The sequence below is a fragment of the Mytilus californianus genome, unplaced genomic scaffold, assembly GCF_021869535.1.
Source record: "Mytilus californianus isolate M0D057914Y unplaced genomic scaffold, xbMytCali1.0.p SCAF_3, whole genome shotgun sequence".
Taxonomy (NCBI): Eukaryota; Metazoa; Mollusca; class Bivalvia; order Mytilida; family Mytilidae; genus Mytilus; species Mytilus californianus.
The window spans coordinates 75,496,761-75,523,539 of NW_026262679.1; the positions used below are offsets into that span (position 1 = coordinate 75,496,761).

The 26,779-nt window shown below is 32.3% G+C and overlaps 1 protein-coding gene across 3 annotated transcripts in view; it reads left to right on the forward strand.

Moving 5' to 3' along the window:
- Positions 1 to 26,779, forward strand: part of LOC127733247 (actin-binding LIM protein 1-like) — a 52,283-nt gene that overhangs the window by 5,166 nt on the left and 20,338 nt on the right. The window contains exons 3-4 of one of the 3 annotated variants that reach the window (XM_052242570.1): positions 2,655 to 2,716; positions 8,197 to 8,277. In XM_052242570.1, coding sequence (XP_052098530.1) covers positions 2,655 to 2,716; positions 8,197 to 8,277 — 143 coding nt within the window. Of the gene's footprint in view, positions 1 to 2,654; positions 2,717 to 8,196; positions 8,278 to 19,284; positions 19,345 to 26,779 lie in introns of all 3 variants that reach the window. The other 2 variants (XM_052242572.1, XM_052242573.1) reach the window with 2 other exon arrangements.

A 26,779-nucleotide genomic window follows, 5' to 3' on the forward strand; every position in this document is an offset into this window, starting at 1 on the left:
AGGTTCATTGATGAAATGTACAATATGTGTACAATGTATGTCAACAATTGGGGATCCTGGATTTTGAAAAAGGGAGGTCCACCAAGGCAACATAAGGAGTGGGACTGTTAAAAAGTTTATGCGTTAACCATTTATATATAGCTGTAAGGCAAAAACCCCCTCCACCTCCTAAATCTGCCTCTTTTCAAATATTTTATGATATTGACCAGTAAAGAAAACCATTTTATAGTTGTAGAGCCATTACATTTAAATCAATTGATTTTTAGCTCACCTGACCTGAAAGGTCAAGTGAGCTTTTCTCATCACTTTGCGTCCGTCGTCCGTCGTCCGTCGTCCTGCGTCCGTCGTCCGTCGTCCGTAAACTTTTACAAAAATCTTCTCCTCTGAAACTACTGGGCCAAATTTAACCAAACTTGGCCACAATCATCATTGGGGTATCTAGTTTAAAAAATGTGTGGCGTGACCCGGCCAACCAACCAAGATGGCCGCCACGGCTAAAAATAGAACATAGGGGTAAAATGCAGTTTTTAGCTTATAACTCAAAAACCAAAGCATTAAGAGCAAATCTGACAGGGGTAAAATTGTTCATCAGGTCAAGATCTATCTGCCCTGAAATTTTCAGATGAATCAGACAACCCGTTATTGGGTTGCTGCCCCTGAATTGGTAATTTTAAGGAAATTTTGCTGTTTTTGGTTATTATCTTGAATATTATTATAGATAGAGATAAACTGTAAACAGCAATAATGTTCAGCAAAGTAAGATTTACAAATAAGTCAATATAACCGAAATGGTCAGTTGACCCCTTTAGGAGTAATTGCCCTTTATAGTCAATTTTTAACCATTTTTCGTAAATCTTAGTAATCTTTACAAAAATCTTCTCCTCTGAAACAACTGGGCCAAATTAAACCAAACTTGGCCACAATCATCATTGGGGTATCTTGTTTAAAAAATGTGTGGCGTGACCCGGCCAACCAACCAAGATGGCCGCCACAGCTAAAAATAAAACATAGGGGTAAAATGCAGTTTTTGGCTTATAACTCAAAAACCAAAGCATTTAGAGCAAATCTGACATGAAGTAAAATTGTTCATCAGGTCAAGATCTATCTGCCCTGAAATTTTCAGATGAATCAGACAACCCGTTATTGGGTTGCTGCCCCTGAATTGGTAATTTTAAGGAAATTTTGCTGTTTTTGGTTATTATCTTGAATATTATTATAGATAGAGATAAACTGTAAACAGCAATAATGTTCAGCAAAGTAAGATTTACAAATAAGTCAATATAACCGAAATGGTCAGTTGACCCCTTTAGGAGTAATTGCCCTTTATAGTCAATTTTTAACCATTTTTCGTAAATCTTAGTAATCTTTACAAAAATCTTCTCCTCTGAAACAACTGGGCCAAATTAAACCAAACTTGGCCACAATCATCATTGGGGTATCTTGTTTAAAAAATGTGTGGCGTGACCCGGCCAACCAACCAAGATGGCCGCCACAGCTAAAAATAAAACATAGGGGTAAAATGCAGTTTTTGGCTTATAACTCAAAAACCAAAGCATTAAGAGCAAATCTGACATGAAGTAAAATTGTTCATCAGGTCAAGATCTATCTGCCCTGAAATTTTCAGATGAATCGAACAACCTGTTGTTGGGTTGCTGCCCCTGAATTGGTAATTTTAAGGAAATTTTGCTGTTTTTGGTTATTATCTTGAATATTATTATAGATAGAGATAAACTGTAAACAGCAATAATGTTCAGCAAAGTAAGATTAACAAATAAGTCAACATGACTGAAATGGTCAGTTGACCCCTTTAGGAGTTATTGCCCTTAATAATCAATTTTTATCAATTTTTCGTAAATCTTAGTAATCATTTTGTCATGAATCCATCTGCGTCCTTTGTTTAATATTCACATAGACCAAGGTGAGCGACACAGGCTCTTTAGAGCCTCTAGTTAAGGTAGTTCAAGTACAAAAAAAATGTATCCTAATGTACTTAATATCATGCATTTTAATTTTTGCACCATCACGAGTTAGTTGGATGTTATGGAATAGCCGTTTCACAGATGATATCGGATATGTTCCTTATGTCCTAACTACAATACCCTTCCCTTTTCATGAATGTGACCTACCGAATTAGACTATTTACCGGATTTGTAATAACATAAGCAACATGACGGGTGCCACATGTGGAGCAGGATCTGCTTACCCTTCCAGAGCACCTGAGATCACCCCCAGTTTTTGGTGGGGTTCATGTTGCTTAGTCTTTAGTTTTCTATGTTCTTTCATCTGTACTATTATTTGTCTGTTTGTCTTTTTATTTTTGGCCATGGCGTTGTCAGTTTGTTTTCGATCTATGAGTTTGACTGTCCCTCTGGTATCTTTCGTCCCTCTTTTATGAGGAACCACTAGTGGTAGGTCAATGATATTTTGCATGCAGTTGTATAAGCATTGGCTCATCTCATTTCCAATGAGATTATTTGGGCCAACCCCCTCAGTCATGGTTTATTGACTTTGAATATTTTGCATAACTTGCATGTTAAAAGTATTGCTATTTTAATTTCAACATTTGCATTTTACTTTTAATTTAATATAACAAAAAGGCGAGACATATCTCTGTGTTAACAGTTTAAATTATAACCAATTGTATCTATTTTTAGATTCAGATCAGGATCAAACAGATCAAAGTGACGATGAAGCATTTACTCCATCAGAACAACAAGTAAGTTACCTCCCTTGATGTTGCATGGAGAGTCACATGTATAAAGCTACATAATGTATTTTAATTTTGTTGCCAAATGTACTTTTTTATAAAGTTGATTTTCACTGTCTATTAACAAAAAATATTTAGTTTCTGTTTACATTTTTGGGACATTTTTTACATGTTTGTTACAATTTTTCAAAATCAAAGTGATCGGTTGATCACAGAGTATTAGAGATCCAGACAAAGCTTATAGAGAAATACACGTACATCTAGCCAGTATGTACATATTGCAATAATCATGACAATACTGACATGTACACTTTTTGTACATTACATGTGCATTGTATTTTCTTTTGAAAAATCTCCATTACTATCATGACTATAGAAATAATATATTTTATTCTACATGTATATTTTATAATCACATTTACACCAAGATGTTGTAAAATGAAATTGGGATACCCTGCATTTATCATGCTATTCAATAACTTATGATCAAATCGCTGAACAACCCCCCTCCTAAATTATTGATATTGACCATAATGTCTTGATGTAAATTAGTTACGCCCATTCGGGCTAACGCCCTCAATGTGTATCTAATACATACAGAAAACCACATTTTTCTTTTATAAATCTATATCCAAGCAACAAAAGGTTTAAAATGTTTCTCATAACTTGTTTTGCATAACAAGTGTAAGGCAGTAGATTGTGGATTTGTTTATCGTAGAAGTTCTTAACAATTTTCTGTCTGAGTATACAACAAAAGAATATAGCTCCACCTGTATACTAAACAGCAGGTTTTAATCACCCGCAAGGCTCCGTTTAATCAAGCGTTTCCTGTTCACCTGATATAATACATCAGAATCTAATTAGATTTTCTAATCTACAATGCTATTTTTAGATCATTGTTTTTACTGGAAGTTTGTCTATTATTTCATTATTCCACACACATGCTCATACCTTGATACAAACATGACAAACTGTTGGTAAACAAAGTCTTATCCAACAGTGTCTTTTACATGTATCTTTGAAATTTTATACAAAGTAGTTCAGCTTTTTTCTGCCATAGCTTTGCTTTGCACCTTTTTTTTAACCTAAAAACTCCTAAAATTATGTCAGACTCTTTGATGGAAGTTTTCCTTCATCATTGAGAAGAAAATGTGCTTAAAGAAAACAATCTATTGAATTCAGGATCTGCATAAAAACAATAATAATAAAACATTTTATCCAGTCACAGTTATAATGTACACATGTACAAATTATAATGTACACATGTTTTGATCACCTTAATTTTATCATTGTTCATTGATATTTATTTTTAATGGTTTTTGATTCAAACCACCTGTTTTTTTTCTATCTACTGTGATTTCACAAATAAAGTTCATGCATCCATCTTATAGCTTTGGCATAGAAAACTTGTGTCAAATTATAAAAACAATTAAATAGAAATAATTAATAAGATCATGATGCTTGCATGTTCAATTTTCTTTCTTTAATTTTGAAAGCATCAGGGTCAAAGTTCAATACAGCAAAGCACTGTCAGGTTAATCTGAATTAACGTTCAACAGGTCCACATCTCTGGAAAAATAAAACCTGATGCCGAAAAAGCCAGGGGAGTGGAGAAAATTGTTCCTCCAATTTGCTGTTTCAGAATCTAAAGTAATACTTGTAATTTCATAATTGAATATCCATTATTATTAATTGTAATTCAGTGGTTGTCGTTTGTTGCTGTGTTTCATATTTGTTTTTCGTTCATTATTTTGTACATTAATTAGGCCGTTAGTTTTCTCGTTTGAATTGTTTTACATTTGTCATTTCAGCTTTGCTCATTGTTGAAGGCCGTACGGTGACCTATAGCTATTAATTTCTGTGTTATTTGGTCTATTGTGGAGAGTACTGTCTCATTGGCAATCATACCACATCTTCTTTTTATATTGTCAACCAATCACATTTGATTGGCATACACTATTTAAATAATTACCCAAAATGCATTAGATTCTGAAACCATGAATTGATGGCCACTTTGATACCACTGTTAGCCAGATGCGTGGGTTAAATTATCTTAGGCAATTAACAAATAATTTCTAGTGCTGGGATTGGTACATGTATTTTATTCATCAAGACCTGTTCTTATTAGTAGCTTCATTTGTTGTCTTATTCAATCACAGGCTTAACACTGAAAATGTATAGGAGAAGCAAATTCTGCTTCTGTTTGCTCATGTGTAACATGATGTCTCCCCCACAATAGCTGAATTTTAAATTTTGACTAGCTTGCTAAAGCTCGCATGTTGAAAATGTTAATTTATTAACTTTCTTTGAATGGTAAAATATCCTTACCCATTTGAAACAAATGTACTTCTGTATAAAAGCAACTACATATATATTCTATACCAGTAGCTTCATGTCATCAATGCTATCAGAAAATGAAATCTTGACCAGTCACTGTGAAGTCACACTCTTTATACATTTTATATATCTGATTGAGAGCTGATATAAATAGATGCAATTTACATGAACTTTGAAAGAAATCTATTAAAATTTATTTTTCTGTATTTTTGAATGCCAAATGGAAAATAGAAAATTTAATTTAAAATCAGACCTATTGTAGTCTTTATATTTGTATTTATTTGTCCTCACTTTACCTGGTTGGCTATTTGAGGGAGAAGCTTTTGTTCAAGTTTAATGTAATAAATATAGGGTGGAATTAGGCAAAATGTTGATATGTGCTGAAATAAGATCTCCAGTATTTATTATATACATGTATGCAAAATGATCTGAATAACTTTACTTTATAAAAAAAATAATAAAATGGTGGAATTAGGCAAAATCTTGATATGTGCTGAAATAAGTTCTCCAGTATTTATTATATACATGTATGCAAAATGATCTGAATACCTTTACTTTATAAAAAAAATACTAAAATGTCTTCCTATCAAAAGTTTTCTTGGTAAGCCCTGAAATTAACAGGTGAAATAATCATGACAACAGATTTATCATAACATGACCTTATACTATAAAGATACTAACTGTATAAAGATTGGTGCACAATTGTGAAACATAAATTTGTTCTTAGACCTCATGCAGCGAGTAGGTGTTTGACCTGTCGTTCTGTTGTTATATTGTTGTTGCCTGGATAGCATTTCTTTTCTTTAACCAGACACCTTTTAATATATCTAATATTCATTTATGTTTACCCTGATTAAAACCTTGACTGAATTTGATTACTGGAAAAGTTAAATATTGGGAACTCTTTTTATAGGAAGCCCGAGGGGACTTGTAAAAGTACATGTATATGCATTTACATGCATGCACTTATCATGACATCTGGTTAGCATCTAACACCTTCATTTCCTGATGTATCATTTATAAAGGTTAAAAGATTTAACATTTAGTTCTCAAAATCTGGGATGATTTAAATTTGATTGTCAGCGAAAATGGGTATATGATTTACATTTAAACATTTACACAAATGTTCATGTATGTGCACATGTTACTTGTATAATTGTTTTTGGTGGCGAAGTGAGGACCTATCTCTTTCCTTACATGTAGATAGATGTATTACGTAAGGTACATGTATCATTGACAGGTGCTTATAAATATTTTTCTAGAACATTGTAAATATATACATTTGAATATGTTTTGTACTTAAAATCCAAATACTAATGAACATGTGTTTTTTACACGGTACATTGCAGTGGCGGATCCAGAAATTTTCATAAAGGGGGGGCACTGATCATGACTGCCTAAGAGGGGGCCCGCTCCAGTCATGCTTCAGTGATTTCCTATATAATCAACAAAATTTCTTCCCACAAAAGGGGGGGCCCTGGCCTCCTGAAAAACCCTCTAAATCTGCCTCTGCATTGTATGTAAAGTTTACAATGGCCAGGATAAATGAATTGAGACATCAAAAGACTAGTTTATATAGCATGTAATATTACCAAAAATGTTATGTTATACATGAGATTAACTGTCCCCTGAATTCACCTTGACAAGGTGTTCTCAGGTAAAAAAATTTTCACCTGACAATTTACCTTCCATTAAATCATTCACTTAAAGTAGTCACTTACATTAATGTATGAAAGGGTTAAAATGTTGACATCTTTTATTTATTTTTACCGAAGAAGCCAGTATCGGTGGGGTCTTGAATTGCTTGTATGTGTGAAGGATCGTATTTTTTACCTTTTCCTGTACAGCTTTTCACGTTTTCAAACATTTTGTTGACTTTATATCTTGAATTCAAATACAAAAAGTGTACTTGTGATATTGAAAATTACTGAAATTTTTTGTTATATCATTGATAATCATTCCTTTGCCTTTTGATCATTTTGTCACTTTCTTAATATATATAATTACAATGCTGTATACATACATACTATCATAATTCAAGAACCTAATTTCTTTATTGTGTAAAATGAGCCATAAACTAATTTTTAAATTCTATTTGGCAATGTACATGTATATAACTGACTCACAGGAAAATCCTGAAAAAAATTATATGTCATGGGTAAAAATATAGGAGAGAAGTGCAGGTGAAAACTTAAAAGACATGTCCTCCTCTTGCCAGGTTTGAAATATTTATATTGTATAAAATGTATACTATAAAAACTTTGTTACAGATAAGTTGATATTAAAATAAAAAAATCAGTTTGAAATCTTGAATATACATGTATACAGCAAAAACATTGAATTTAAAACTGTAATAAATGGTGCAACCAACATTATCAACTTTGTTGCATAATCAAACTAAACAAAGTTCATTTGGTCCTGTTTCACATTTTTTGTCATGCCTGGGTCTTTTACAGCTTACTCTATGGTTTCGGTTTTGTTCATTGTTGAAGTCTGTAAGTTGATCTATAGTTTTTTACATCCTTGTCCTTTGGCCACTGGTGGATAGTTGTATCATTAGCAATCATGTCCAATCTCTGTACATGTATTGGCCACTGGTGGATAGTTGTATCATTAGCAATGATGTCCAATCTCTGTACATGAATATCTGGGGTTAGAAGTTGCAAATGAGAACTGATTGTATGTACATTTGTGTAGTACATGAACATACATGTACACATTTACCGTACTATAACAATAGGATGGTCTTTAAAATTTGTTACATAATAGCAATGACCAGAATAGAGACAGGTCCATATCAAATAAAAGGTATATAGGTTAAACTATTCAGGCTCTGTACACATGACCATTATACATGTAATAAATCAAAACACATGTTCATATACTGATCATCATTAACAAAAAAAAACATTTTTATTTTCTTATTTTATTTTAAAACCAATATACAATTACATATGCACAAATGCGCCTTTCTTTGAACATTTTTAGTGATCATAATTTTTATTCCTCTTTGAGTTTGCACTTTCTCTGTATTTTCATACATGTATATATTTTCTTTTTTTGCATGCTACTATTATATTTTGCATAGTTGTTGTTTGCTTATGTTATTTTGCCTTGTTTATTGTGTGTGCTTTTGTTTGTTTGTATTCCAGTTTCCTGGTAACAGTCCTAGCCTAAGCACTGCCTCTCTTGCTTCAAGGTCAACAACAAATAGCTGGCGTAGAGCTCAATCGGTTTGTATTTGATAAAGTCATTCCATAAATTTGTTAATAATTTGTCATTGGGTTTCTGTCTCATTGAGATCTACATATGTACCTCGCACCTTTAATTGATATAAGATATATTTTGTATACTTTTATATTTTGCTTTGCTTATGCATTGCTTACTTTATTTATAGTTACTTTCTATAGAAGTAAGTATTTCTTCAGTTCCAATTCTTATGAAATGCATAATATATAGCAATTCATTGAAATTTGTTGAAATAAAATTTTATGGTTTGAGAAAAAGGAAAATTGTGAGAAAAGATTGAAGATTTTGTAGTTTCTCATTTAATCAAAGGAAGTAACGCTTTCTGTTTGAATTTCATTTGAATTCCCTAACATTTGCTGATAAATTATTTTTACGTGAACCCTCAGTAGATAGGCCTACTTTTCTTGAACGCATACAAATGTACACTGCATTCCACATACCTGGTATGATGAGATTCGGCATGGAAATTGTTGTTTTCCTTTGGCTTAAATTGACATATTGATACATTATTAATTATGGATCAGTTCAAACTCTTTCAACACAAAATATACACATTGTTTTATTTTATACTAGCATCAAACTATGTCACATAGAAGTATTACATGTACAAATATTCAAAAACTATAATTAGGTGTGCATTTATATTCATTAGGTTGAAAGTACATGTATTTAAGGAAGACCGACTTTTCACTGTCAAATGTTGCCAATACTACATGTATTACAAATAGAAAGTGACCATTTAATTCTGATGGAGAGGCTTGGAAATTTTGTTGGATCGGAATGCTTATGTTCAAATTTATCAGACCAATTTTTATTTTCAATTTATTGGTATTTTTTTTTACTTTCTACTCTGGTCAGAATATGTATTTTCAAACTAACATGGCTCCCCTCAGAATCAAATGGTCAACCCTTAGTTTAGTTGTAGCTGGACACAATTTATCTCAGACTTTGTTTGTTACCGAAATCTTTGATATTCACTGAGTAAATTAACATAATTATACCCCTGCTTTAAAAAAGTGGGGGTATACTGTTTTAGCTCTGTCTGGCCATCCGTCCGTCTGTCCGTCCGTCCCATGAATATTTTTCGTCACATCTTTCTCAGGAACTACATTACAAGGATTTCTGAAATTTGGTTTCAGGGTTTATATATATAAGTCAGCTATACCGTGTGATGCGTTTTCAGATTCATCACTCAACAACAAATGCATATTTGGGCTGGGGGTATCATCAGTGAGCAGTAGCTCGCAGTTTCACTTGTTATTTCTAAGTCTTGGTTTTACTGTAAAGTGGTACCAATACTTTGGATATTGGGTAACTTGACAGAACTTGTAAGATATGGTTTTACTGTACAGTGTTACCTTTACTTTGGATATCGAGTAACTTGACAGAACTTGTAAGATATGGTTTTACTGTAAAGTGGTACCAATACTTCGGATATTGAGTAACTTGACAGAACTTGTAAGATATGGTTTTACTGTACAGTGTTACCTTTACTTTGGATATCGAGTAACTTGACAGAATTCATTTAAGATAGGTTTTTACTGTACAGATACCAATACTTTGGATATTCAGTAACCTGACAGAATTCATAAAAGATAGGTTTTTTTCTGTACAGTTACCAATACTTTGGATATTCAGTAACCTGACAGAATTCATGTAAGATAAGGTTTTGCTGTACAGTTACCAATACTTTGGATATAAAATAACCTGACAGAATTTATGTAAGATAGGGTTTTACTGTACAGTGTTACCAATAGTTTGGATATTCAGTAGCCTGCCAGTATTTTATCTTGTTTATGTGTCCCATCAGAAAATCTAATACTGTTGATGCATTTATGATGGATGAAAACCTGTTTTTATTATAGTACTTTTTTAATTAAAATATAAATCAGTTTTCAACAAAATATAAAAAGGATAAACAGCTGTCAGCAATTGGCAAGGATTATTATGACCTAGATCAGATTTTTATATTTTGATTCTGTTAATTAAGTTATGTTGACTGTGAGATCATTGAAATTTAGGGATGAAGTATTGCATTAAAATGTCTCACTAATAGTTTTTTCACCTGCCAGTATGTGATAAAAATATCCAATTACATATATTGACCTTAGTAAAATAAGAAAAGAAAATATCATTTACAACAAGTATAGATCATTCATTGATATCAATGCATTTCTTATAAGGCTTTAAATCTTTAAATTGAAAATATTCTTCAGTTTGTATTAAGTTTTGTGACTCCAAGGTTAACTGGGGTAAAGAAATACAGTTATCTGGACTTTGTGAGGGGTCTCAGTTAGAATGTGTCAGCTGTATAATAACCTGTTTAATTGGAATCTGGATGTTAAATTCAGTACATTGTGTTGAGAGATTTGTCTGCAAGAAAAAGAACTGCACAGGCAAAAAGGCCTTCTATGATCTTCAGAAAGGGTTGCAAGAATTTATGGTCTCCTCTTTGTTCTGTATCATGGATAAACAGTTCAATTCTGGACTTCCAGCCCAAACACTTTCCTATCATATTGTATTAATGTCACCTTGACCTTGTCCTGAACATAACCTTCTGTACCAGTCAGATTATAAGATGAATCAATTGTCTGCTGCTACAAAGCTTAGTTCTATCATCACACAGGAATGATTCTGTCATTTTCGGAATGTTTTGTCTTAATTCAATTATAGAAATAATCAGTTCGAACACACAGGGGGTTGGTGATTTATGATTTCCTCAAGGGGAGGTAAATCAGATAATATCGTTAACCACCTGGGGAACAGGATTTCTTGGCAATTTTCATACACTTCAATTAATAAGTTATTGCCTGGTATACTAAACAGTGATTGTTATGTCATTCCATTGTTTATACATACCAACAATTTTTGGCACAAGTTCTCAGAGGTCGTATTTTGATGTTGGGGTTTAACAATGAAAAATATCTCCTTTGTGAATTTATGTCTCCATTTTCTTCTGTAATAGAATTCTAGAGGATTGATTATGTCTACAACTAAGTTTTGTATCATAAGAAGGACATACCCCGGTATATCAAACTCCTGAAAAGTGGAACATATTTCATCTTTCTTTTTCTACTTTGATTTGTCTTTCCAGTGGTCTGTTATACAGTCTCCTTTTTCTATTAATTCAAATATAAACACACTTGGTTGTATATATATATGTAAATAAAAAGATGTCCAATGAGACAACTATCCACCAGAGCCCAAATGATGTGGATACTTTTTTGTGAGTGAATCAGAAAGTTAATAAAATTTAATTTTGATGCATTTTGGTAGAACCTCTGCGATTTGTGTTGTATAGAATCCAGACAATTATTTTCTTGTTTATTCTTGCAAGGTTTGTCAATAATTGGTGATTCACTAAGAATTCTAATCCTAATTGTTATCTATTTATAAATGTTTATTCTGAGTGACATTGCCAAAAGATGGTGAGAGGGAAATGGTTTACAAACCAAACTGTACAATTTGATTATTCATCCTCTGAATTGTCATGTCAATATGGACATCTATGAATCATTAGGGATCTTAATCTTAGAAGTAATTCTGTAAAGATACCAAAGAATGTACAATTTATCAAAGACAAAAATTGTTTTTTGTTGTACTCCAGTTTACATTTATATGTTTAAAGATTATTTTACAATGAAGACGGACAGCTCATTTTAGATAACCTAAATATTTTGATTGGAATGTGGTAGGAAAATTGACTGTCAGGACTAGAGCGTTTCTTACTTGTTAATGTTTTAAGGAGCTCAGAAATGTTATTACTGGTAATAAGTTTGTGCACTTGGTTGACATGAGTTTGAATGAACATATTTATGTGGGAAATGATATTAACAGCTAGCATTATATGCAAGGGCATCAGGCTAAGTGAGCTTCTATAATTCAGTAGAAATGTTAGAGTGAGTGGTAGTCTAAGGTTCAGCTACATGTGTTGTACATGTATGTCTGTCACATGATAAATCAGCATAAACTTGTAAAAATAGACAAAATCAGGTGGGAGTGGGGTCCATGGTATGAGGAAAGGGGGGTGTAATGTTATTTCTATAGTTGTCAACGATTAACCAGATTACCGTCGGAAGGACCGAATATGGAATACCAAACATGCTAACCGGTTAACCGGACCTTTTTTTCAATTCTATAGATTTGATATAAATGTGTATTGAAATCATTAATACATTTTGTTGAATTTTAAAATGATCATCATGGTAATTAATTTGACGGATCAATTGTCCAGTATATTGATTGCTATTGATAACCTTGAAAACATTCTAATTTTACAAAATTAATTAGCACAAAGACAACTTGTCAATCAGCTTGGGGCAAGATCTAAAGTAAACATAATTAGCATACATGTATATTGAAAAGTTGTAGCTGATTACCGTGATTTTACGATTTACTTCATTATTTCATTTTTGATGTAATATTTCGTAGACCTACAAGTAAATATGCCACCTCCATTGTCCAAGGTTTCATGTGAATGGAATTAATGTATATTTGGTGGTAAGAGTAACACGCTTAATCATCTCAAATTGAAACACTTCACATTATTTTCTTCTTCTCAATCTGAAGTTACTAGTATTACAAACTTCATAGTAGATACTGAAGAATTGGATTATTAAAAGTTAAACTCCACCAGGAATGCTCAAAGTCTAGCTTTATAATGCCCAAGGATATCCTATCATAAAAACATACATTTGTAGGGTAGTAACGATAAGGCTTTTACACATCAACTTAACTACCAGTTAACTGGTTAATCTGTGGAAAGATTATCAGAGTAACTGGTTATGCAAAACTGTTCGATTTGACAACACTAGTTATTTCCTTTATAAATGGGAAAGACGATTTTATGCAAAATGAAAAAAGGGGGGGGGGAATACACCCTCTAGGCTCCCCCTGAATCTGCCTTTGATAATCTTACCCTTCTCTCTAGTTCTAACTCATATCCTGACCTTGATTAAAAAAAAATGAAATGTATGAAATTAAGTCTAATGTTAAAAGCACAGTGAAAACTAAGACTTAAGGATATATGTTTCTCCGGTCTTTTGTAATGTTTTGAACTGTTGATTTGATTTTACTGCCATATAAATTGATATGAATTGTTTGCCTTTAGTTCATTCTGGGAACTGATCATTAAACTATTGATTATCTAGTTATAAAAAAAACAATATGATGTTTGTTTTTGATGTAATGATGGTGAAAAGTTTGATATTAGCTATTAAATTTGATTGGCATGAGAAACCCCATATTTCTCCTTTTTATTTGATATTGAAAGTCAAATCAAACAGTTACATGTATTGACTTGGTACTATTATATAAGAAGTATGGAGGTTATATATTAATTAGGAATTGTTTCATAGATGGCAATGTCTCAAAATTACGTTGATCTGTCTATCATCTTAGAATCCCATGTTAACGCTGCAAAATATTGGCCTTGTATTTGTAATGTTTCGTGATTCATACAGATGGACCTAATTCATGTATTTAAATGCATGTTAAATATGTTGAATGCACATGTATAAGTACCAGTTAAATTTTGACTCATTCGGGAAGAAAAAAAAATATTTCAAATGTCAACACTTTTCTGTGTAGAAGTTAAATTTCTACAAACATTTATGTAAATGAAGTGAAATGTACGACATCTGTGACAAGTGAAGGTGCATTATGCAGTTGCACATATAAACAGATGAGTCACATCAGGTAAAATGAGTGTCATCTGTTACCACTTGTATATATACTTCAAACCATGTATTGATGTCTTATTAATGGAATTTGAAAAGTACTTGTATACTAGACCAGTTATTTGATCTACATGTCTGTTGTATGTAAAACAGATAAGAAGTAAGCTGACTTTCTTGAAATCTGGACCATAAAATGACAGTTTTCTTACAAATAAGTTAAAAATGATTCACTAGTTAAACTTTAACTAAATAAACTTGATGTAAACTTGCCAGTGGATTTTACTGCAAACATTGAATTCTATAAATTACATTCGAAAAAGACTTGAAGACTTAAATAGTTGAAAATAACATTTCGTTTGTTTGCAAGAGACTGATAATGGTTATTCTTATTTGATCATAATTACATTACATGTATGTTACACAATTTTGATTGACAGACGACAATCGCACGGCATTCCAATAATAGAATTTATTTCCCAATAAAATGCAAAATGCCTCCCATGACAACCTCACAGCAATGCATAGAAAAACAAACAAAGAATTTTATAAAAATCTTTATTTCATGGTTCTAGCTTCAAAATGTAATTAAGGAGGGTTGTAAAAGCGTTGATCGTGCACATGTTCTTGGTATAAAGGGCCTACAAAATGCCCGAAGAGAACCTCTGACAATCCTAATCAATTAAGATTGGAATCAAGCGTACTTACCACAAGCAGGATTTGAACACCCAACCTCAATGTCGACAGGCTAGTGATACAGAAGTTGGACTACTTAGACCACTCGGCCACTGAGGCCCCTGCCGGACTTTTAAAAAATCGCATATGCTTTTTCTTGTATCTTTATTGACATACTTTTGATTTGAGATACATGTATACTCTTTTCACTAAGTTTGTGGGAATTTTTAGATTAAGTGTTGCTTATGATTAGTTTAATCAAGATGTTTTTAAAGTGTAGATTTACAAAAAAAAACAAGATTGAACCAAATATATATAAATGAAAAACGAATTTTTTTTGGCAGAGCATTTATTTTTCACTAATTTCGCAATTGAGTTAAAATCATGAAAATATCCCATTGTATAAACATAAAGAAGTTCAGAATCTGAGACAAGAAAAAACACTAACATGAAACCAAGAAGTGTAAACAGCTTATTTTTAAATTGGCCCTGCAAAATCGAGAAATTTAAACTCCACTTTACAATGTAAATTTTGAGATTCAAAGTTGCATTATTTATCAATACTGTGTGATTAAATATCGTTCTCTGCAAAAATTTAGATGATGATCTTTCTATCAGAATAGGTACTTCAGCGTTGTCAAAAATTTGGTTTTTAGTTAACCGAGTTATGTCTTTGCCAGTAAGTTAGATTAATTACACTGGGGCAGAAGAAACCATGGAGTATTAGAAGTACGAGACAGAATGCTAAGATGTTATTGGCTTCATCAGTATTTGTTTTAATCTAGCATATTTATTATGATTAAGTAATGATTTTATTTGCTGTTACTCCCAAGGCTAATATACAGTGCAAATAAATTGTAAATATAATAATGTTATTAGGTGAATGGTCGTATCCTATATTATTGAAATCTGTTGTGAAGCTTTATGCTTAGATCCTGCGGCTTTCTTTTTCTACAGAATTCCCATTGTCCTTGAAACAGTGCACAGTAATCTTTTTTGCCTTTAAATTTGCTAAATTAAATGGGAAGGGGTTGTGAAAAGATGACATTTTTTTTTAGGTTTGGTGGAAAAAATATTCCATGTACTGGTGGAACCTTTGTCCCATGTACTGGAACTTTTAATTATGATGACTGTACAAATAATGTATACAGGATGCTAAGTCATTGCTACCTTTATATAATAAAATCATCAATAACGCAACAATTTGTGGCATATATATGTGGATTGGTGTATTTCCATGGGTACCAATTTTCGTGGATTGAAGAAAAATTACATGTTTGTTGATACTTGATTTTATGGTTTTGTCAAAGCTTGCATACAATCCTATAAGAAATTAATACCTTGTTGAACATTTAAATTCGTGGTTCATCTATACCCACGAACATTGGCACCCAACGAATAATAATATTAGATCCACAGTAGTACAATTATATCCAAAACAACCACCAAGTTCATTTATATGTTTTGGAGTTTAGTATGACGTCCATTTTCACTGAACTAGTACACTTTTTTATTTAGGGGCCAGCTGAAGCCCGCCTCCAGGTGCGGGCTTTTCTCGCTGTGTTGAAGACCCATTGGTGGCCTTCAGCTGTTTTCTACTCTTTGGTTGGGTTGTTGTCTCTTTGACATATTCTCCATTTCCATTCTCAATTTTACCAAAACCATGTACAGTAATTTTTAATAAGTCTGCCAGTGCAAACTTCACAAAAATTAACTACCAAATTAGTAGAATGTAGAAAACTTGATGTAAATATATAGGAATAAGACCTAAACACTTAATTGTAATGTATCTTGTATTTTTGGTTTTGGATAAAAGCAGCACACAAGGAATCCTTTGATTTAGTCTATAGATCATAATGATACTTTTCATTTTTTTTCTTTCCTTAGAGGGATTATTGCACTGTGGGCTCTTGTGCTTTAACCTTTAAGATCATGTCCTTCAAAATTCCTTATTACTCTAGCCCTCATCCATCAAAATTCATAACCATTATCTTTTCAGTCTTTACCACATCCATTGAAAAATGTTTAGGGAAAACAGAGTGAATATACAAAATAGATAACAAACTGAACTTCAATACTGGATTTTTCTCTCTGTGCAATGTGATTGGTCAATCTATTCAATGTCCTGCCTTACACATGACTCCCACCAAATGTTCGTTGTATCTTAGATGTTTTTAGTGCCTCATTCTGCTTTTGGATATTATATAAATACAGAGATATCCAGACATAATTACATATAGTTCTGCTCCTGGGAAATCTTTTAAAAAGGTATTAGTAATATTAATTTTCTGTATTTTCTGAGGATGTGAAGAAGAAGATGGCGTCAAGCAGCTTCACCAGGCAGTTCAAATCGGTTTTGGGGAAAAGACATAATACCTACCTTGTTGGGCAAGAACTGCTGAACGAATTAGTTTATGCATGGATGGGGAGTTACAATCAAAGAGCCTTACTGGTCAGGACACTGTATGATTCAACACTTGAAAACAAAATTGAAAGTGTAAAATTTTTCACTAAAGAAAAGGATTGGCCTGAGACTTCATACTCAGTCTATGACTGTGATAATTCACTGCAAGGATTAACCTTGGAGGATTTTTATGAATCTATAAATAGTTTTTTGCTGTCATTTGAACATTCTGAAATAACAGAGGAATACTGGAAGGAGATAGTCCATTGTATAGAGGTACTAGACCTAAATTGTGTAAAACATGAGAAAGAAGAATTTTGGTCATCCGAGAAAAGCCTGAAGACAGACAAGGATGTGAAGGAAGCATTTGAAAAGATTTCAACAGAACAGAAAGAATATGTGTCAGCATTTGTAACAGCCATGGCAACGAATATGGAAAATGGTCAGGCTAAAATGTGGATTCATGAATTGGTTAAAACGCTTCTGAAATGTCTTCAGAGTAAAAAAATCAAAGCCCAACATAAAAGGTTTTGTTCCATGTCTTCATGATACAACCAATACTGTAGCGGAAACTATTTTTGGTGACTTAGAAAACACATTTACTCAAATTAGGTATGACACATCATATATTAGCACTCCCTCGGGTGGCTCAAGTAACTCTTCATCTTTATTATGTCTGTCACCGATAAATCTGGAGTCTTCAGCTGGATATGAAGGAATACATGTTGCTGAATCAACATCAGGAGGTATAGGGGATAGCAAAGTTACAAAACACACAAGTGTGCCCGATTATTGTATTGCACTGCCTGATTTTCCTGGTGTGTTGCCATTAGTGGTTGAACTGAAACCTGCATATCAGGAGTCATGTGCATATGCCCAAATAACACAAAAAATGTTGTCAAAACTATTCTTTCAAGATGTTGTTTTTGGTATTGTTTTTTCACCCAGATCATTTCAACTATTTGTTATTATAAAAGTGGAAGGAAATCTTCATTTTGCAGATACACACTGTATATCCATAATCAAAATTAAGAATAAAATTAGAATGCTTGATGTGAAACAGTTCAATACAATGTGTACCTATATTTATCGAGTCATAAAATGGGCAAGGAAAACAAAATGTATGTTAACAACTGAAACCAGCTGTGAGAGGGAGGGTGAACATGAAAACTCTTCACAGGAACTGAAATCAACCCTACCCTTACTAGAGCAGATTTACAGCTACATGTACCTTTCTGGTGTATAAATTGCAATTTCTTGGTGCAGGCTGTTAGCTGATGTCTGTTAACCCCTTTTTAAAAATTCTTCTGTGTTTTGAATTAAAAGAATTGATTCGAAAAACAAACATTGGATGAGATGAAAGCACTAAACAATTATGTGCTTTATTTCGTTAAAATTTATAAACAATGATAAAAAAAAGCTTTCCTCTCACAAATTGTTTATCTTTGTATATGTTATACAAATCATATAATAATGTTTAATGAATGTGTTTTCTATAATGATCGGAAATAAACTAATTTGATTTGATTTGATTTTGTATGTATTATGTAACTGCTCACAATTTTTCTAGTTTCGGTACATTTTGTACTTATACTGTTTTATTATGGATAGATTTACATAGGATCACATAGGAAAGCGTCATTTTGAACCCTTCAATGTAATATAAAGTAATTAATTTTTTGTATTGATTTGATGGACATTTTTAACTTTGACCAGATTTTGACCTGTCTCAATGGTCAAATCAATGAGAATCATCTATATGACATGACCTGATCATGTGACATGGGGATTTAATTCATTGTAATCAGTACAAAAGGTTTTACACCAAATGCTAAGTCTCAATGGCAATCATACTGAATATCTTTATTTTTATAATGAAGGCTGATGAGAGAGTAACTTTAGAATAATTACTACTGCAATGTGGTATAATAACATTTAAAATGCAAAAGAAATGTAGAAAACATAGGAAAGAATTGACGTCCATTTTCATTGAACTAGTACACATTTTTGTTTAGAGGCCAGCTGAAGCCCGCCTCCGGGTGCGGGATTTTCTTCAGCTGTTTTCTGCTCTTTGGTCGGGTTGTTGTCTCTTTGACACTTTCCCCATTTCCATTCTCAATTTTAGACATAGATTAATATTATATAAAGTAAATAGAATGTATGTTATTTTTTTTCATTGTGGATTTATTTTCTTCCCAAATTTGGTCTATTTTGCTAATAATGACTGCTTGTTTTAGAGTTTAATGCAAACCCTTACTGGAATGTGTATGCCTAGCTGGTTTACCGGCAGTAAACAGGTTTGTCTTAATGTTGTCTTGTGTACTTGTTGTATGCTGGCTTACAGACTTGTTTTACAGGTTTATCTTAATGTTGTCTTATGTACTTGTTGTATGCTGGCTTACAGACTTGTTTTACAGGTTTATCTTAATGTTGTCTTGTGTACTTGTTGTATGCTGGCTTACAGACTTGTTTTACAGGTTTATCTTAATGTTGTCTTGTGTACTTGTTGTATGCTGGCTTACAGACTTGTTTTACAGGTTTATCTTAATGTTGTCTTATGTATTTGTTGTATGCGTCCAACATAGCTGGCTTACAGATTTGTTTATAGACAGTATACCGGTTTGTCTTGGTGTGTTTTATTGTTGTTCATCAGAATGTGTATGCCTGCAACCTAGCTAGCTAACAGACCTGTTTGAAGTTTACAGGCGGTAAACATAATTTTTTATATGTTGTCTTGTCTTATATGTATATGTTGTAATATTTACTAAAATAATCATACTTAAGCCAAAATTTAGGCAGGTTACAGGTATGAATTATGAAAACAGACACAGTCAAATACACGTTTCTGACAACACCAAAATCTAGTTTTTGTTGGCCTGTAATGAAAGTCACATCAATGAGACTAAGGCATTTTGTTTCTGATGTCTAGTAGGTGTTATCAATGACAAGCGTTTTTTTTTTTTTTTTTTTTCTTACAAAACTGAATTTATTCACATTCATTCAAATTTTACAATCAATAAGTAAAATGCACAAGTTCTGTCCCACCAACTGTCAAATAATTCTCTTGTAATTTGTGATATAAATATACAATTATTAAGGTACAAGTATACAATATATATTTATACCAGCTGACACAGCAACTTGAAGAGTAGACTAGAAGCCCCAATTTTTTGAATTTTTCAAAAGATTATTTTTTTTTCATAACCTATAAAATACCCTGGGAAATTTGGCAAGGGCTACTGCGGTAGCTAATTTAATAATTTAATTTAATTTCATAATAGTGATGATTTTTAAAATTCAAAATCATGTCACCTATGTAAATACTATAATTGTTTACAGAATTTCTATTATTCAGTGACAATAAGTTATTCTGAAATATTTTTGGTAAACATCCTTTTTCTGTAGGATAATTTCTAGGCAGTAATGCACTGTTCAAATAAGATTCAGAGATGGAGTTAAAAGGCCTTTTTGCTATGAAGAGACTATTGTGACTCTGGGTCGCACTTTTTAGAATGTAAAATTTAAATGATTAGTAGTATTTATTATTTTCATTTCAATTTTTTTTTTAAATTGTGACAAGATATGTTTTATTGCTTAAAATATTGTTAGAGGTATTTAAAAATAATTCAAGAGTGATCCTATATCCCATTATAAAAATCACAATGGAAATCTCATCAGCCTAAGCTAATTTTTTGATAAGTTTTTGATAAGGTTCCTCAGGCGAGACAAACATGTATTTCTGTGTATTTTATTATTATTTTGAGGTACTTTGCATTACTTTTTTTAATGAAAAAATAAACAACACAGAAATATATCAATTCTGTGTTATCTTTTAAAGACAAACTTTTAAGCAATTATACAGTTGAAAAAATGTAAAGGTGTTTATCAGTGATGTTTTCAATGGGTCTTCATCAACTTCGATTGCTCTCTTAAATGTGGTCATATCCTTAAAGAATTCTCACAGAAACCAAGAAAGGGACTACAAGTCTAAAATTGAGAAATTTGGCAGATAAAAAATCTTCACTTCTATGATAGAAATGGAACAAAAGGGGGAAATGTGTTGGTTCCCAATCCAAATGCACTTACTGTAATCAATAACATTATATAGAAGAATAGGTTTGAAGAATTTTATCATTGATGGCTACATGTCCAAAAGTAATGATGTTTCTAAAAAGACACAGGTTTTTGTAGTGGCCATTTATAGAATCTTGGATATTTGTTCTACATGTCCTTGGCAGCTGCTGATCATATAGGCAAGAATGCTTAAAGAAATTTTTCTCAACATTGTACCGGTAAATTCTGTGTTCCAAGACAATGTAAGATATTTTCATGTTTTCTCAATTGGGTATCTGGGCTATACAAAGAGATACAAGAATAAGCATGTATATTTTTATTGTAACAAAATTCTCTGAGTAATTTGTTATGAGGTGAAAGATGTTGATCTATAATATTTATGGCTGATTGAGTGGGTTAGACATGAAATTCTAGAGGTATTTAATCAACAGTAAGAAAAAAAAAGATTGATATGATTGTGTGTGATCCAGGCGTACAATATAACATGTTTGTTGTCATTATAGAACTTCTATAAAAGTTCTTAGATAAAAATTGTATTTTACTATCTTGTTTCAAAATAGAACAGACACCATTTAGGCGCAGAAAAATGGTCTTTTATTAGTTGAAAAGCTTTCATTAAAAATTAAAAATAACTCTTTAAAAATTTTGATGCATCCAAAATGCTTTTCTGGATTCATATTTTTAAAGTACTGGTAACTGATAGTATTCTATATGGCTTTTGTTTGTTGTTATTGTTGTTAATGGCAATCTAATGAGTCCAACCGTTTTTTATTTCAATTTCAATTTCAATTGATTTTAAAAGTTTGTTATAATGTTGTGCTGTTACATCACTGTCCCAGGTATGGGGAGGGTTGATTACTCATACATGTATTTAACCCTGCTGCATTCTTTATGTGCCTGTCTCAACCCAGGAGCCTTTAGTCTAAAGTTTGTCGTTTGTTGCTGTCTAGCGTAGTTGTTTTTTGTCCATTTGAATAGAATCACATTTTGTTATACCCCCAATAAACACAGTTTTGGAGGTATATAGGAACCACCTTGTCTTTCAGTTTGTCTGTCCACGTTACTTGTAGGTGCATTACTCCTGGTAACGAGCTGGATAGTGTTGAAACTTTACACAGTTGTAGAATACTACCTGAGTATGTGCTTATATGAATATAATCTCTGTCAGACATGCATGTTAAAGAGGAAGTTGGCCTCAAGATTGCATTATTTGGTAATAGTCTCTCAAAATAACAACTGCTTCGTAGTGGGATTATTATGAAACTTTACTCATTTGTAAAGCACTACACGAGAATGTGCATAAAGGCTTACATCTTCAAGGGAGCTAGTCAGTTTACACAACTGCAGAACACTACCTGAGGATGTGCATTAAGGAATATTGAGTCTGGGTAATTGGTCATAATATACTTGTACAGACCACTTCGCCTGTTAGTACATGGTAGGGATAGGAGACTAAGTTGTCATTTACAAAAATGATAGTGTTCTCAACCTAACATTATATGATACAACATTGAGCTAGACATTCAATACTAAAGCAGTTTTGTCTTTCGATTATACATATAAAAATAAGGAGAACGAGACAACTATCCACCAAAGTTCAAATAAAGTGGATGTTAGCAATTATAGGCAACTGTACGGCCTTCAACAATGAGAAAAACCCATACAGCATGTTTATGCTATTCCTTGAAAATTTTGCTAATTTTCTCAAATAAATGTCTAAATGATTGTTGATTTCACTTTTGAAGGTTAGACATAATGTTGAGTGCAATAAAATATTACAGGTTTATGTTACATGAATCGATTTTTACTTTTTGAATGTTTATTATTGCAAGCATTAGCACTCAGTAACTTTCGTGATTATGTAACCAGACTCAATGTACTGGTACCGGAAAATTATATAACACAGAGCCATCATCTTTTCTTCTGTTATCATTTGTTTTAGACTATGGGGGCTCCGTAAAACAATAGGTCTATCAGTTCCTATTGATTTCTGTCTAAGAAAATAACACTTTGTCAGAAAATTATTGCTGATTTTTGACATTTTATATAATTGGCTGTAGAAATTATTGATAGCGATAATTACTCCTTTGGAATATATACAAAGAGATTAGGCAGTACTTCTAGCTATAGATAATGTATCACATCTAGTAGTTTTTTTCCTCGAGCAGTGTAATTTTAATCTTCAAGCAGTATAATTTCTTACTCAAGTTTATCATTTTTTCTGATATGATTAACAAGTTAGGTTCTCTTTTTGAATTTATTAAAGAACAAACCTACTTGTTCACACTCATCACCTAATAAGACTTATCACTGAATTTAGACTTGCCATGAGCAACAGGACATGTGCCACATGTTGAGCAGGATCTATTTTCCTTCTCAAAACACCTGAGAAAACCTAGGTTTTTGGTCTGATTTGTGTTACTCAGTCTTTAGTTTTGTAGAGTTGTTTTTTTTTGTTTTTTTTTTGTCATTTTTACCTTGGTGATGTCGGTTTTTGTTCAACTTACGATTTTATTTTGTCGCTTTAGTATCTTCTGCGATTTTTTTACTTACAAGAGAGTTTATACTGCTAGTCTGTCAGTCATTTTCCCTAAACGTTGTTTGCTAATGGAAATAGAAAAGTTCTTGTTTAGCTTCTCATAGGTGTCAATTTGAAATTAGCCTGTACCTTTAACCAGAATTTCCTATTTTTAGGCCCTCTGTTCAATTTGCCCTAAGTTTAAACCTGAAGAAATAACACAGGTTTACATAATACTTAAGAAGCTATTTATCCCAGATGTTTAACACATCATAGAGATAGATTATTTATTCTTTCCAATGATGTTTGTTTACAGAGCTATTTGTGAAGCATTAAGGGTTTATCTCTGATATGAACATTATTTGTAGTACAAATGTATTTCACATACCTGATGTCTTGGTGACAACCATATCATTATCAAAAATATCTCCATGATAATTTTTACCCATTTCACACATCTTAGTCTTAGGTGAGAAGGATTTCAGCATAACTTTTTTTTATTTAACCTTAAGTTAAATGACAAGAACAATTACTATTAGAAACATTTATAGATTACAGTTGCCCCACCAGGCCTTGTGGTTAAAATTTGTAGTAGGATTACCGTACTCAGACTCAGAATTTAACCAATCATAATACTGGATTTGGTGTTTCAAGCAAGTACTGAGTAAAGTTTTATGACAGAGGGCCCTGGACCTATATTTCATGTTGGAGTAACTTTGGAGAACCGTTTTTATTTATAGGTCTAATATCTTAGAAACCTGTAAAGTAATGTCCATCACATTTCATTGTATGACATAGAATACTATCAACATTTGAATGACCTTGACCAACATTTGAAGCTCAAGCACCTTCTGTTTTACAGATAGGTCTGTAATATAGATATCCATACCACTGCATCATATTACATTATAAGAATTAGTTCTTGAAAACTTGGATAATCATGACCTACATTTTATGCTTGACTGACTCCTCAAATTTTTCGTTTACATGTGGGTAGCCTTTCCCTTCAAAGTTCTCTTCATTATGGCATTGCAAATCAAGTAGTTGATCGTTAGTTGAATTTTCAAGTAGTGATTTTTTTTTTACATGCATAAGAACTCAGGATAGAACTAAATTAAACAGCAGTACTGTAGAATAGAGCCATCTGTAACTGGGTCAACCAGAAAAAAGATTCAGTATTTTGACTGGAAAGCAATGGAATATTTGGTTGGAAATTCCAATTTACAAGTCACCTGATAATCACTTTTTAAAGAATTGTTCCTGGATATCAAAATATGCTTCAGATAATATTTCAACTCGTGAAAATTTGCCATCAAGTATGATGGGTGGAAGTTGTAATGTCTGTATCTCATCTTTAGCTGACTTTGTTCCTGGATTAAAATATTTATGAGGATAGGTGTTTTTAAGCTCAGTGCTGACAAGTCATATTATTACTTGGCAAGACTGTAAAAAGTTCTTATGAAAATTTAGGGAAAACATCTAACATATTTGTATTTTAATTCCCAGGTACACTGAACAGATGTATTAATTTTTAAGTCAAGGTTAGGTTATGTTTACAAAAGCAGTGGGAAATTTATTGGAAAAATGAACTGTAAAACTTTTGTGTAATTACCTGAAGTATTTACCTTGAGAAAATCAATTTATCTGGATGATGTCAATTATTGCTGTCCATTTTGTTCATTTAATGATAGGTTAAGAACATTGTGTTTGTGTTAATTATTATGCGTACTTCACAAGTTTAAGGTGAAAAAACCAGGTGCCCTTCTCTAATTAAAATCCCCCCCTTTGCTGACAAGTTTAATCAATTAGTGCAAAGCTCAAAGCAGAATGTGGAAAACTTTTCAACAAAACTGTGGAATTGTTATAATTTGTTACTAGGACTACTGATTCTTTTTGGATTTCATCAATATATAGATCATTTTTGCAGAATTCAAGACATAGGGATTACAATCTGGCGACAGTGTAAACTTTTTGTATGAAGCTTTATATTTCAGAAGGTAGAAGATCAAGATGCATTATATATTGTATGCTGATACCTTATGTGTCGAAGTTTCTGTCGGTCATATGTCCACCTCATTTTCACAGTTCAGTAACTGCTTGAAAAAAAAATACAGTTTTTATTTTTGGGGCCCTTTATAGCTTGCTGTTCGGTGTGAGCCAAGGCTCCGTGTTGAAGTCAATACTTTGACCTATAATGGTTTACTTTTATAAATTTTGACTTGGAAGGAGAGTTGTCTCATTGGCACTCATACCACATCTTCTTTTATCTATTTATGTCATATGAAATACTCACTTATAATAAGTAACAGGATAACCATATTTGGTATATGGGTTTCTCGCAAGATCTACATGTCTGTCAGATAGGGTTCATGATATTAGGTGTACATGTCCAACTGGCAAGTTTCATCTGATCTGAACCTCATTTTTATGGTTCATCGGACTTTGTTATAAATTTTTTTGTGGTTTGGTCCATTTCTCAGATACTATAAGCAATAGGGCCATGAAATGATTGTAAGGTGTTCATGTTAGTCTGGCAGGTTTCATATGACCTTGACCTCATTTTCATGGTTCATTTGTTAAGTTTTTGTGGTTTGATCTGTTTCTCAGGTACTATAGGTGATTGGACCACTAAATTTAGTGTATGGAAGGATTGTAAGGTGTACATATCTGTCTGGCATTGTTCATCTGAACGTGACTTCATGTTCATGCATCACTGATGATGTTATGTTTATGTGATACTTGTAGTAAAACCTTCATATTTCAGACTTTCAACATAAATTCAATCATAAATAAAGCAGGCCTGACATTTCAGTGTGTCCATTCTTGTTGAATTCATGCTCTGAAATTTTCAGTTTGTAAAGGAAAAGATTAAACCAGATGTAATGTATTTCAAAACCACAAAGAAACACCAGTTAATATAGTTTTTCTCAATCAAGTCGGAAAAAAGGCAATAAATCTTCACCTTATTATATTATGAATTCCTAGATCTGGTGTCCCATGAAAATATGAGGAAATTGTATTAGTTAACTAAAGGTTTATTGTCAGATCAATTAATCAGTAAATGCCATGTTGTAGGCTGGAGAATCAAAATGTCAACATCAAGTCATCACAGGTGAAATATACATGTAAATAAATAATAA